At 33.1% G+C, this 14,524-nt stretch overlaps 2 protein-coding genes and 1 long non-coding RNA gene across 3 annotated transcripts; 2 read left to right on the plus strand and 1 right to left on the minus strand.

Annotated features, from left to right (window-relative positions):
- Positions 1–2,800: 2,800 nt before the first annotated feature.
- On the plus strand, positions 2,801–7,340 carry LOC132634060 (uncharacterized). The gene is made up of 4 exons (XM_060350376.1): positions 2,801–2,951; positions 3,678–5,022; positions 5,610–6,524; positions 6,595–7,340. Exons 2-3 carry the CDS (start codon positions 4,753–4,755, stop codon positions 5,895–5,897), a joined length of 558 nt encoding a protein of 185 aa, XP_060206359.1. The 5' UTR covers positions 2,801–2,951; positions 3,678–4,752; the 3' UTR covers positions 5,898–6,524; positions 6,595–7,340.
- A 363-nt stretch (positions 7,341–7,703) lies between these two features.
- Positions 7,704–8,371, plus strand: LOC132634061 (uncharacterized). Its single transcript, XM_060350377.1, has 2 exons — positions 7,704–7,953; positions 8,036–8,371. The coding sequence occupies exons 1-2, from the start codon at positions 7,876–7,878 to the stop codon at positions 8,282–8,284; spliced, it is 327 nt and encodes a 108-aa protein (XP_060206360.1). The 5' UTR covers positions 7,704–7,875; the 3' UTR covers positions 8,285–8,371.
- Positions 8,372–8,682: 311 nt separating this feature from the next.
- On the minus strand, positions 8,683–9,540 carry LOC132634062 (uncharacterized). The gene is made up of 3 exons (XR_009580021.1): positions 9,429–9,540; positions 9,189–9,317; positions 8,683–9,112 (listed from the first exon to the last, which is right to left on the minus strand). It is a non-coding gene; the product is annotated as an uncharacterized LOC132634062 (long non-coding RNA).
- Positions 9,541–14,524: the final 4,984 nt, after the last annotated feature.

Raw genomic sequence — 14,524 nt, forward strand, 5'->3', positions numbered from 1 at the left:
AACCAACTAATACATCTTGACTAACCCTAGCCAAGGGTACCACTCAATAGATTGAGTAGGTAAACTACCTACAAACAACTACTGAGAATTTAAGCTACCTACAACAACTTCTTTAGAGAATAGTAAGTTTACAAGTTAAAGAAGATAAACAAAGCTCAAAACAAACTAAGAGACATTGACATCTTCAGTTGATGGGATCTGGTCCTTCAGTTTATGGTCAGCTTTATTTTGAACACTTGGAGAATCTCGTGACGGCTGCACTTTAAAGTGATTCTAGGTTTTCCAAGTGATGCTTAATGTGTTATAACATGTTGTATATATATTGGGGAGCATGTGGGATGTGATAGACTTAAAGCACGGCCGCAGCAGGTCTGCTGTACTTGTGTGCAGTAAGCAATGCAACTTTACAATTGTTACTGTTGACTGTACGATGTACAGAGAGAACACATAGTAGACCAGGTCCCTCTCTGGTTTCTCCAGCTATTTGACAAATCATCAAAACATAGAATGTAACACAACTTATCATTAGTACTTTCCAAATCTAGTGTATTTAATGCCTTAGATTCAATTGCCTTTTTTTTTTTTTTTTTTTTTTATAATCTCAGCATGGTCTGTAACTTTGGAATAGTAATTATAATCCTATTTTTGTTATTGTTGGAAAGATTTTCCCTATAAATTTTGATAGTTCTGTAACTGTTGTTATCTACTTTTTAATTTTCTATACAGATTTATATTCTGTTACCAGCCTTCTGCTATCAACGTCTTTCTGTTTTCAAAATTTATTGCTATTGTTACTCTTGGAGTCCGGAACCTAAATGACCCAATAAAAAACCAATTGAACCAAAATACCCCAAGAAAAAAAAAAGAGCTATCAAAGTACCCTTAACGCAACAATTTGTTGCATTAAAGGGGTATAAAAATGGACCCCATCGATTTCTTCCCCACTAATCCCCCATTTAACATTTTTAACAAAAAACGCCATTAAAGGCGAAAAGCTCGGGCCCACCTTCAAAAAACGGTCTTTTCGCTTCAAATTTCATCCCAAAAGTCAAGATTCTTGGTATATTCAAGTCAAGGAACAATATTTAAAGCTTCAATTTTGAAAAAATAGCGACACACAACTCGATTTGAACAACCCTACAATCAAGGTATTTTACTATAAACTTTCTAATTATATTGTCAAATATGTACATTATAATGTTATGCATGATTAATGTTTCATAGTCTCGATTTCCGAAAATAGTATCGTTTTCTCTCAATTTTTAGGTTAATGAAAATTTTTTCCCCTTCAAAACTGGTAGTTTCAAACTGCCAGTGTTAGTATTTTTTTTTTCTTGTTAATTGATTATTTGTTGATTGTTTAATTAAAAATTTATAGTAATCTCCTATTATTTGTTAATTATGTAATTGTTTATCCTATGTTAATTGTTAATTTGCTAATTAGCTATGTAATTTTATGTGTTAATTATTTAATTAATTATTAATTTTTAATTAATTTTTAATTTTTAATTAATTAATTTCTTGTTAAATAAATTAGTTCGTTATTACTTTAATTGTTGTTAGAAGAATAATTAGTTAGCAATAGAAGAATAATTAGTTAGCAATTGTTAATTTGTAATTAATTAGTTGATAAAGGACTAGTTAGTTAACCAAATTTTCTGTTTAATAGATTAGCTATTTAATATAAATTTTTAGTTAAGAAATTAATTAAGTAAGTTTTCATAAAGATGTAAAACAATATAATTCTCATAATTACAATCATAAAATGAATAATGAACTATAAACTAAATCCTGAATAAGGAACGATAAACTAAATTCTTAGTTTAGAATTAGTTATTTAACATAATTTCTCGTTAAATAAATCAGCTATTTAATTTAAACTTTTAGTTAAAAAATTAATTAATTTACTAATTTTTAGCAGTCGGCCACAAACACACTATGGTTCAGACTCCAAAGAAGGGGAAGGGCAGGGGGAAATAAAGTGATGGATGATCATGACTTAAAGCACCCGACTATTAAGAGGAGGAAGAGGGATGGAGACGATGGCGAGGTTGGTGGGGATAGACTTAGTAGGCGTTTGGACGTGCGATTTGAAACCATGGTTTGAAATCAACGTTTGTCCATGTGATTTCATCTCATGGTTTCAAACGATGAGTGAAATCCCAAATCATCCAAAAAAGGTATGATTTGGGGTTTCAAACCTTGATTTCAAACCATATCTAGACGTTTAACCCTCGGGGTATTCTAGAGTGTACTACATGTGGGACCCATGCTAAATTGCATAGTTTATGTAAATAGTACTCCCTCTGTTTCAATTTATGAACCTTTTCAGAGTACGAGGGTCAAACTTTATAACTTTGACCGTAAATTTTAACATATATTTTTCAAGTTTGTAAAAATAAAATTTATATATTTAGAAACTACATAAAAAGTACTATAAGTCATGATAATTTAAAATTCAAATACTTTAGAAAAAATGTAAGAAAAACGTAGTCAAAGAACTGCCTCGTAGAGTCCCCAAATAGTAATAGGTTCACATAAATTGAAACAAAGGGAGTATATTTTTTGCGTATATATTTCTTAATGATAAATATTACGGAAAAGGGCCATATATACCCCTCTGCTATAGTTTGTTGTTGAAATCCACCCTCTGTTATACCTTTTAGCCATATGCACCTCTATCGCCCGATAAACTTCTAAATATACCCCTAGTTTGACGGAGGAGACACGTGGAGGGCTTTTGGAGACTGACCCATGTTTTTTTTGTTTTATACCCGGTAGAACGGGTTTAACCCACAAACCCGAATTAAAACCCACCCTAAATTAAAACCCCAACCCAAATTAAAACCCCACCCCAATTAAAAACCCTACACTCGTACACTCTCTCATTTTAGAACGTTAAGGGTCAAGAGCGGAGGCTTAGATCTGTGTTGCAATTGAAGCTCAAAAAGGTAAGTTTCTTCAGTAAAGATTGTTGTATTAACTGATTTTAACTTTTTAGTAAGTTGGTTTTATGTTTTAATATGATTTTGCTTTCTAAGGTTTGTATTTTTTTGCACTGACTTGATTCTCTCGCTTTTTTTGGTAGTATTTTTGGATTTTAGTTGTTGTTTTTGTGTATTTATAGTTGTATTGTCATGCATGTGGTCTTTAATGCGCGGTCCTTTCATTTTTTGGATATGTTAATTTTTTTCCCCGGTTATTGTGGGGTATGGAGGGGACCATAAGAGTGAATATTTTAGGTTGTTGTGTTTCATACCTGGTATTGCATTTATCGGGTTGTGTCGGTTAAAAGTAGAGTGTTTGGTGGTTCAGGGTTTTCTATTTTGGTGTTATGTGTGGGTTTGAAGTTGTTTGGTGGTTTAGGTCTTCCTATTTTGATATTACATGTCTTAAATTGCCTTTTTATTGTTGAATTTAGTCCCCTATGTGACTGATTTTGCATTGAAATGTGGTGGTTGAGACTTAAATATGTTAACTTTATGCATTCTTTATTAAGTAAGGACCCTTATTGTGGTACTTTATTAATAATTTTTTTTGTATTATATGTTTAGTGTCCCCAGTGTATGTTGTTTTATAACATATGAGTTGTCTAATATGACTTTATGCACTGTTTGTCTAATTTATGTTTGTTTTGTAACTTTATGGCTCATTCAATTTCTGTACCATCTTTGTAGGTTAAAGATGGTTCATTTGGAACTGGTTTTCAATCATGGTGGTGAATGGATAACTAAAACCTATGCTCTCTATTCAACTAAGGAAGTTCATCCTTGGAGAGGGTGTGACTCAGACCTTCTATCCTTTAAAGATTTAGTTGATGAATATATTGAAAAATTAGGGTTTGTAGGGGTTCAACAACTAATTATTACTGGTCCATCTGGAAAATATTATGAGATTGAAGATGATGTTGGAATTAGGACCCTGTTGTGTCTTGGCAGTAATAAGTTTAGTGTTATCAATATTTATGTTGTAGATGATTATTGTGAGCTTGTTGTTGTTGTCCCCTCTATTGTCCACCATACTGAGACTTATGCAGCTGTAGCTTCAGTTGTTAATGATGGTAGTAGTACTGAAAATAAAGGGGAGGATGATGATGAAATTGATCCTGAAGATTTGGACTATGACTCTGAATAAATAGGTTGCTTTCTGGCACAAAGAAAACAAGAAGTTACTGAACACCTTATTGAGTATAAAGAGATAAATAGTGGTATGTCTTTTAAAGATATAGCTGAAGCTAGGAATTTTTTGAACTTGTATGCAATGGTTAGTAAGAAGGAGTTAGTGCTTTTGAAGAGTGACAACAATAGGTTGAGATATAGGTGTGAAGAGGGCTGCCAATTTATTTGTCTAATATCCAAGGACAAAGGCATGGAGGGTTGTAGAGTAAAGACATTAAACACAAAACAAGATTGCAATGATAACTTTGACAACAGTAGGGTTGATTATTTAACCATTGCACACTACTTCAAGATGAAGTTGCAAGATGGTCCTAAGTACAAAGTGAGAGAGATGAGAATTAATTTGCAAGCTGCCTTTAACCTTAATGCTATTCATGGTAAGTGTAAAAAAGGAAAAGAGAATGAACTTGGAGAAGCTTGATTGACCTTGGAGAAGCTTGAAGGCAGTTTCAATGATGATTACAACAAGTTGGAGGGTTATGCCAAAGCTTTGAGGGATAGTAATCCTGGATCTGATGTGATTATTAACTTATCCAAGGAGGCACTACTTCAAAGCAAAAGAAAATTCCTTAGAATGTACATTTGTTTCCAGGCCCTAAAGATGGGATACAAAGATGGTTTGAGGCCATTTATTGGACTTGATGGCACTTTCTTGAAAGGGAAAGAAAAAGGCCAACTGTTAGTGGCTCTTGGGCAAGACAGCCAGAACCATTTCTATCCTCTAGCATGGGCAGTTGTTGATAAAGAAACAAACAAGAGTTGGACCTGGTTTATAGAGCATCTGGAGGGTTCATTGGAGTTGAATATAGGAGAAGGAGTTACATTTATCTCAGACATGCAGAAGGTACCTTTCTTGTCTTTACTTTGTATTAATTTTGTCCTTAGTTGTTTTTAGTTAGATCTTTGTCTTAAATTCTGTACTTATTGTACTTAACTTAGATAAGTAAATTGATCAGTTGACTTGATAATTAGTTTACTTATTCCACTTAAATGCTGCAGTTGGTATATTAAGTAAGTAATTAGTTGACTTAACTTAGGTAATCAGTTTACTTATTTATGCGCTGTTATTTTGCAATTAGTATATTAAGTAAGTTGATTAGTTGACTTGGTAATTAGTTTACTTATTTCACTTAAATTCTGCAGTTAGTATATTAAGTAAGTTGATTAGTTGACTTAACTTAGGTAATCAGTTTAATTATTTATGTATTGTTATTCTGCAGTTAGCATATTAAGTAAGTTGATTAGTTGACTTAAATGCCATAATCAGTTCATTTATTTATGCACTGTTATTCTGCAATTAGTATATTAAGTAAGTTGATTAATTGTCTTAACTGCCATAATCCATTTACTTATTTATGCACTGTTATTCTGCAAGTAGTATATTAAGTAAGTTGATTAGTTGACTTCAATTCTGTACATATTCTAATGCAGGGATTAATTAATGCCATTAAAAATGTGCTTCCACAAGCAAAAAGAAGGTGTTGTGCCAAACATGTTGAAGCAAATTGGGCAAAAAATGGAAGATCCTTGAAGATGAAGAAGCTGTTTTGGTGGGCGTCATGGTCAAATTATCCAGAAGAGTTTAAAGACCAATTGATGTGTATGGGCAAGTCGAGTGAAGCTGCTGTTAAGTCATTATTGAAGTATCCTTCCCAGAGTTGGTGTAGGGCATATTTTGACATTATTTGCAAGAATCCATCTGTCACCAACAATCACTGAGTCTTTCAACAAATGGATTTTGGATGCTAGATATAAGCCAATAATTAATATGCTTGAAACTGTAAGGGTGAAGGTAATGAATCATTTAAGAAAACATGAAGAGAAAGTGAGTTCATGGAGACAAGAGTACAGTCCCAACTGCTTAGAACTGTATTATGACTTTCTCAAAATTGCTCAAGTCTGTGTGGTGGAAGCAAATAGTGATGATGGTTTTGAAGTTTCAGAGGGGCAAGACAAGCACATTGTGAAGTTGGAGATGAGAAGATGCACATGTAGGATGTGAGACATCTTTGGGATCCCATGTCCTCAGGCAATAAAGGCAATGCAGTATTTGAAAAAAGACCCTGTAAGGGAGATACACTGGTGGTACACCAAAGAAGCATACCTGCTGACTTATCACCACAAGATACAACCAGTTCCTGGTGAGAAATTCTAGACAATTGGTCCAGCTAATGCAATGGATCCACCTGATATGGTGACTTTAGCAGGCAGGCCTAGAATCAAGAGACTTAGGCAAAAAAATAAAGCTAGTAAGAGGCAAGGTGAGTGGAGTTTGTCCAGGAAAGGAAGAATTATGACTTGTGGGACTTGTGGAGAATCTGACCACAATGCAAGGGGATGCAAAAGGTAATCTTTACTTTTAAGTACATTTAATTTACATTTTTCATATTCTAACTACAATTACTTCTATTTTCAGCCAGTAAAAGCAAGGAAAACTAAGGAAAGTTCAGGTGCAGGTCAATCTAAAGCCAAGAACTGTTTTGAGGTGGGACAGTCATCAAAAAGTAGGCGGCCTGCAGCTAAGAGAAAGGGAACTCTACTTGATGAAAATAGTGAAGATGAAGTCATGCAGACCTAAGAATATGTTCAACCATCTACACTTCAAGTGTCCACGTTTATTCAAGACTTTGTGTTCAATGCTTTTCCAAAATTTGAATATCCATCCTTTGAACATGATCCTGACCCAGTACTAAGGGATTGTATTATATCAGAAGCAGAAATTAGGTTTCAGCCTAGGCAGAATATTCAAGTGTCTTCTTGGACAAGAAGAATTAGCTTTGTAGAGGTGTTAGTGAACCCACAGATATTCCTTACTCACCATCAAAGCTCAAATAGAAGGGAAAGGCTGTAGTGACTAGTAATCATCTTGAGAAACAAAGCAGACAGTAAAGACTTGAGAAATTAAGAGCAAAAAAGGGGAAAGGAATATCCATCCTTTAGTTTGGTGTTACTTTGTTGTTATTTTGGGATGTAATAACTGCTTAATGACAGTATATTATGTGTAGTTTAATGTTCTTTTGGCTATGATTTGGATGTCATGTTGTGACATAGGTTGTGTAAGTTTTTGCAGTTACAACATAGTATCCAAAACTCTTGAGTTTGTGTACATGTCTAACTGTTGACATGCTTAACGTAACTAGGAGTGTGAATGTTAAACTTCATTGGTACCATTATGGTTTGGTTTGCTTAATCTAGTGAATGTGTTTTATTAGTTAAATTGCCTTTGTTTCTGTCAAGAATCTGCATTTTGGGCAGTTTTAATGCCACAGTTTGGGCAGTTTTATTGATTGGTACTTAGAATGGTCTTTGAATAGTTGTGGTAGTTGGATTGTTGAATGCAATGAATGGTGTAGTTGAATAGTTGAATGGTATTGAATTGTGTAGTTGAATAGTTGAATGGTGTAGTTGAATAGTTGAATGCAATGAATTGTGTAGTTGACTAGTTTAATGCATTGGATGGTCGAAAGCCTATATAACTCCCCATATTCATCCTATTGATTCCATCACAAACAAACTTCCATCACAAACGAAATTATATCACAAACAAGATGCCAAAGGTTCAAGATTATACAATCGCTTTCTTTGAGAAAAAAATGACAAAATCATATATTGAAAGCCTATATAACTCCCCATATTCATCCCATTCATTCCATCACAAACAAACTTCCATCACAAATGAAATTTTATCACAAACAAGATGCCAAAGGTTCAAGATTATACAATCGCTTTCTTTGAGAAAAAATTGACAAAATCATATATTGAAAACGATAATTTCGTAAGTGTTAAATTTTAGCGTCAAATTTAATTTTTGTTTTCAATTGTTTTTTTATTGCATCTAATAACATGTATTTGTGCAGATACTTCCTACTAATATTTTGGATAATCTTCAAAAATATGACAAAGAAGTAGTTGTTATATTTGACAATGGCACATTCTTTATGAAATACAAAATTGGTGGAAAAGTGCGCCTCAATAGAGGATGGAAAGACTTTGTCGATGCTAAAGGGTTGAAGGAAGGAAATGAGTTGCTTTTTCAAGTCTATGATGTTGAGGATCGCCTAACCTTCATTGTTCATATGAAGGAGGAGATCATAGACATAGATTAGGTCTACTTGTGCCTTTTTCTATTTAAGAAATTGATGTACGGTTTGGTTTGGTTTGCCTAATATATTAAAGGTGTTTTAGTAGTTAAATTGCCTTTGTTTTTGATGAATTATTGTGCATTATTACTATTGTATGTATTCTGTCTTAGTATTCATTTTAGTACACAAAAGTGGCCTAATTTCTTCTCAAAACTGTCCAGCTATATAGTCAAATTTCTGGGGAAAAAATGTCCAGTTTGCACGCAAAATTCTGGGCAGTTCGGCACTAATATACTCCAACAATATGCACCAATATACTCCAACAACTATACAATCATATACAACTACACAAGCTCATCTAGTTAAACGAATTTCACAACAATATAGTCCAAGTTAATATGCACGAGTAAGTTGACATTAAAATCAATGAATTTCATTCAACACTATCCAAGATGCATATTACACATTCAAAACTAAACTTCAATTTAGTCACACTAAACATTCTTAATATACCTTCAAACTAAAACACAAACAGAATAATGAGCTTCATTTTGTCATCACCATAAATGCAAATCCAACAATTAACGCACATAACATTATAATACACATCTTTATCTTCAACACCTTCTCTTCCAACTTCATAGTTTTATTAACTTCAAAGCTTTTCATGGCCTCCCAAGCTTCCACTTTATCCTTCAAACCATCCCTTTCGATCTTCACTTGATCCAACGTCATATTCAAAACATTGATCGATCCTTTAGCCTCTTCCAATTCTAACCGTAGTTGGTTAATTGCAATAACCGCACCATCAGGAAAATCTTCATCATCCCATTTTCAATAACAGTTGGATTTCTACCAATAATAAATGAAATTAATTAATGTTTAAACATAAATTTCAACATATATCCACAGAAAAAAAAAAACTTACTTCACGATTAGTACACTTATGAAATTTCCTTTTGGGATTTGCAGTAGTTTTTGAAGTGATTGTCGAGGAGCCAGCCCGTAATGGCAAGTCCTTGCAAACGAAACACTAAGCTCCGACATTTCCTAAACCCTTAAAATTGAAGAAAGACATTAAAATTCACAAACTTATATTAACCCTAAATATTAGAATTTAAGAGGGTTCAACTCAGTTAAAGAAATTGAATTTAGTGAACAAAATTACCTTTTTTATGCTTATCAATCGCATTTTTTGAGATGAAGAAGAAGCTATGGAGATGGAGCTATGGAGAGAGTGTACGAGTCGGTCGGGTTTTTAATCAGGGTGGGGTTTTAATTTGGGGTGGGTTTTAATTCAGGTAGTGGGTCAAACCCGTTTTACCAGGTATAAAATTTAAAAACATGGGTCAGCCTCCCAAAGCCCTCCACGTGTCCCCTCCGTCAAACTAGGGGTATATTTAAAAGTTTATCAGACGGCAGGGGCACAAATGGCTAAAAAGTATAACAGAGGATGGATATCAACAATAAACCATAGTAGAAGGGTATATTTGACCCTTTTCCGTAAATATTATCTTGGGAAAAAGTGCAAATATACCTCTCAACTTTGAGATTTAGAGTAGATGTACCTCTCGTTACAAAAGTGGTGTATATATACCTCTGCCGTTACAAAATAGTGCAAATATACCCCTGCCATTACAAAATGATGCAAATATACCCTTTTCGCTCATGGGAGTTTTTTTAAATAAAAAAATCATTTAGGATATTTTTTAATTAAAAAAAATGTCACGTGACTTTAAAAAATGTCTACCTATTTTTTTTTTTTTTTAGGTAGACATATTTTTCTAAAGCCATGGTAATTTATTTTCTGGTGTGTCGGGTATGGTTCGTTTAGAAAAATATCTCCGTGACTTTAAAGAAATAAGTCTACCCATTTTTTTAAACGAACCAGACCCGATCCATTAGGAAAAGAAATTACTATGTGGCTTTAGAAAAGTATCTCTACTCAAAAAAATGGGTAGACTTTTTTTTTTTTTAAAGTCACATGACATTTTTTTAATTAAAAAATAAACTAAATAATTTTAAAAAAAAACCCCATCAGCGAAAAGGGTATATTTGCACCATTTTGTAACGGCAGAGGTATATATACATCACTTTTTGTAATGAGGGGTATATCTGCTCTAAATCGCAAAGTTGAGGGGTATGTTTGCACCTTTGCCCTATTATCTTTAGTGTTTATTATCGTTTATTACTAACTCGTGTGAAATCCTACTAATTTCTCTTAAATACTGATCTAAACGAAGGAAATCTAATTATTCACGTTTTTTTTTTTTTTTTTTTTTTTTTTGGGTAAAATTTTGGGTCGAAAAGTTTCCTAAGGGAAATACTTTAAATTATTCAAAATTTAATAAACCGTTCTAACTATTAAAAGTCATCAACGAACTAATGGATTGAAGGTCAATTATATATATAATGATGACTTTAAATAATTTTCATAAATTGCTAAGATGGAAAACTAAAAAATTCTTGAACATTCTGAGCATTAAAATGGCAAAGAAAGAGAAAATAAAACCCTTGAGAGCCATGTTTGCCTCACTATCTCATCCAGCGTCTTAATCAAATCAAACCAAGTGTTCCTTAAGAAAGAAAAGGGGTGAGACATGTCACACCCCATTTTTACCCCCGGAGAGTTAAAATTTAGAAGTATGACGTATTGGAGATTCCTGTTTTTTGTTTGTGTTAAGGAGTCGCCACCTAATTATTTATGGTGAATTAGGACACCTAAAGTTCATTAAAGTTATGTTTAAAGTTAACTCTGTTCAAGATCTGCGAAACTTAAGATTCTAGGTAAGGGTTCAATTAGTCTAAAGGGAAGGTATTAGGCATCCTTTAAGACCCATTAACAATGGTTAACCGACCGGACTTATGATTAGTTAGGCTAAGTGTAAATATAGTATTATAGAAAAACGAAATTAATTTTGTAAGTATGGCTAAAGTTATAGATAAATATGTAAGAATGCTATTTAAAATAGAACTTGTAAAATAATAATAATTTGTATAAAAGAGTACTTTTAATGCTATTTTGAAATACGACTTATAAATGTTGTTAAAATTTTAAACGAAAGTATAATACTTGTGGAAAGGTAATAGTTGCATAAAAGAGTTTTAGTCAAAAAATAAACTAAAAGAAAGCGGGACATGTAATGTTTATATGTGGAGGAAATGACTAAAATTTAAAAGAGTTATTTAATAAAGTTTTAAAGGTTATCTTAGACAAATGTATTTCAAGTGTTGGAAGGAATTAAAGTGGAAAGTTATCCGTTGAAACTAATTTGTCTTTTTATTTCTCAAAAAATAAGTTAACGTTAGTGTAAAAATTAATAGCGTGTTAAATTTCGAAGATAGTAAGAATGAATCTTGATTCTCAAAATATGTAGTCATGATATTTAAAATCAACTATTCTAATAAAAATAAATAGTATAGATACTATAAATAATTTAACATGAAAAAAGAGAAATGAAGCCTATGAATTAATTGTTAGCTCTCTTTTAAATTAACTACCCATCGTATCAACCCACTAATTTCACTAAGGTTTATTCTAGCTAAGAAGACAAACCAAGTAAAGTACTAGTTGTACAATATAACTTAAATGTACGAAATAAAGAGCAAATAGAATCAAATGGGTTCAACCCATTTTTATAGGACTGCTGCGACTGTTTGCTGTTGGGTTTTGGGCCCAGCGAATTTAGTATATGGCTGTGGATTCCATGCGGTAGCGGTGTCGTTGAGTCTCAAAATGAGACTCTTCGGCTCCGGTGTGTCATGCAAAAGAAAATAAGAAAGAAAACGATTAGAAAACAAGAAGCAGACTTTTATATGATAAGAAATACATGAAACAAATCATATATATACTTGTCTTCGTAATAATTGAAATCTCTACTTTGTTTTTCAGTCGATCTGGAAACAACAATTTGTGATCTTCCTCTATTTCTTTATTAAGAGTCTATAGTCTCCCTATATTAAACCACTGAAGTTGCAAAGCTATATCTTTGCGTTAATCAACAACACGATTACTATAAAGACTCACACTAGCAGGAAAATATACTAAATCACATCATATTGAAGACTGAATTAGCCCCTGACTTTTATGAAGATTTACATTGCAGGGAAAACACTCTAGGACAGCATAACAGCATAAGGTTTTCAATATCAAACTTTCCTTGTTCAGAAATGCTTATCTGAGAGAAAGCATATTTCAGGAGATAAAATAAATACAGTTAATAAAATAGAACATAACAGTGACTCATACTAAAGATTTTTTAAAACTAGCATTTCCCCACAATTTAAACTCTAAAGGGAACAACTAAACGAGAGACATTAGAACAGATGTGAACTATGGATTTACCTAACCGAACTATCAATAACCTTTGTTAAAATGTTAAGACATATTCTAGTAATCTTGGCCAAACAAGGCTTCCAATTTGCTGCTTCAGTATTACCAAACCAAGATAGAAAAATGAACTAAGCCTAATAATGATCATAGATAGAGGACAACTGATATTGAATCCAACATGCAAGTCTAGAAGCTTGGTGCATTGGAGCATGAAAATCAATGAGAGAAAACAGATTCTTGCTTCATATATATGTTGCACTTAATAGGTGAAATTAACTCATGGACTTCTAAAAAAGAAGACTCAATCATGCTAAATTTTAATAAATTATCAACAAGCAAATCAGAATTAGAGTTCAAACAAAGTATGGCAAGGCGGGGAAAACAAACTTAGGGAAGCCTCTCCTTATCTTCAAAGGAATGTTTTGGGGCTGTTTTCATGACATATTTGCAATAATTCAGATTATGCAAATTCATAATTTGGTTAACAGTTGAGATGGGTCAGGGTCAGATCAGTTTGCATCTCATTTACCCTCAACTGAGAGTGTCAGTTTAGTCCAATGGGATTATCAATTAACCAACAGTGTCTAAATTAGCCCCTTATTAATCCAAAACTTTAGAGTGTCAACATTTTCTGAAAAGGACCAAACCATTTGATATTAAACTACATATTCTGAATTAATCGATTCAAAATCAATACACAATCACAGAATCAGACAATGACTGAAGCAAAAGAAATAAATGAAAGGGAAATGATTGGACAGCATTGTCTCATTTAGAACACAGAGCATATTCTAGAAATCATAAACAAAGGGAAATGATTTCGACTAGTATACTAACCAATGCAAAAGCCTTAAGTCTTGAATAAGACATCTGAGAGAAAGTATGCATTTAGTATGTTCATGTGGCATCAATCACATCCAGACTTAAACAGACAACTACATCAGTGTGAGCTAGCAAAATTGCAAGATTTTAGTTCAATACTAATCATGTTCAACCCAAGACAGTCAATTATGACAATATGAACTAGCATGAACCTCAAACCAACCTTTTAACATTGATCAGATTTCACTTCAACAAACAGTCATGACAATGTAAACTAGAGGAAACTACAACTAACTAGACGAGCTACTAGTGTCTAGCGTTGATCAAATTTGACTTAAACCACACAGCGATGACAAGGTAAACTGGCCTAAGTCTCAAACTAACCATTCTCCATTAATCTTAACAGTTTAAACAAACAGCCACGACCTTGCAGACCAAATAAAATCAACAACCAATATCGATACGTCGTATAATCATTGCATCACATCTAAACCCAGGCAGATTACCTTCATAACAGTATACATTATCTCGAACAAATAGAGCAAAAGAGGGACAGTGCTGGCCTGTTTTAACCATATACATGATATACCTAAGATATACACACCATAGTGTGTATAGCAGACGTATATCGAATGTATGCCTTCGCCTTATCTTCAGCTCATTGTATACCCATGTATATTCGGCTCTAAATGGGTTCTAAGTTCTGGGAATTCAGTCTAAACATCCAAATTACGGTATGCATCTTTCAAATTCATTTTTTGGCGATTAACGTTCTATCCTAACAGCCCCCAAACATCAAACAAATAACGCGACGACAAATAAACTATATAATCATTAGACATATAGCAGCACAGGCAAAAAAATCTTAACCAAAACAGAAAAGACTAAAGATTATGAGCGATAAATGTATCGAGGTTTACCTCTTTTGTGTGCAGTGAAGTGGGTGTCGACGGTCTCGAATCTACGCTCGACTCCAAAGTAACAGTCGAATTGATGAGAGTGACTCACTTGATGTATCAAAGAGTGTTCTCTGATGTGGTGACTAATATGTATGTAAACAAAAGTTTAGGCGATTGACCGAAAAAAAAACCTTTATGATTAAAATTGAT

The sequence above is a fragment of the Lycium barbarum genome, chromosome 3 (assembly GCF_019175385.1).
Source record: "Lycium barbarum isolate Lr01 chromosome 3, ASM1917538v2, whole genome shotgun sequence".
In the NCBI taxonomy this organism is placed as follows: Eukaryota; Viridiplantae; Streptophyta; class Magnoliopsida; order Solanales; family Solanaceae; genus Lycium; species Lycium barbarum.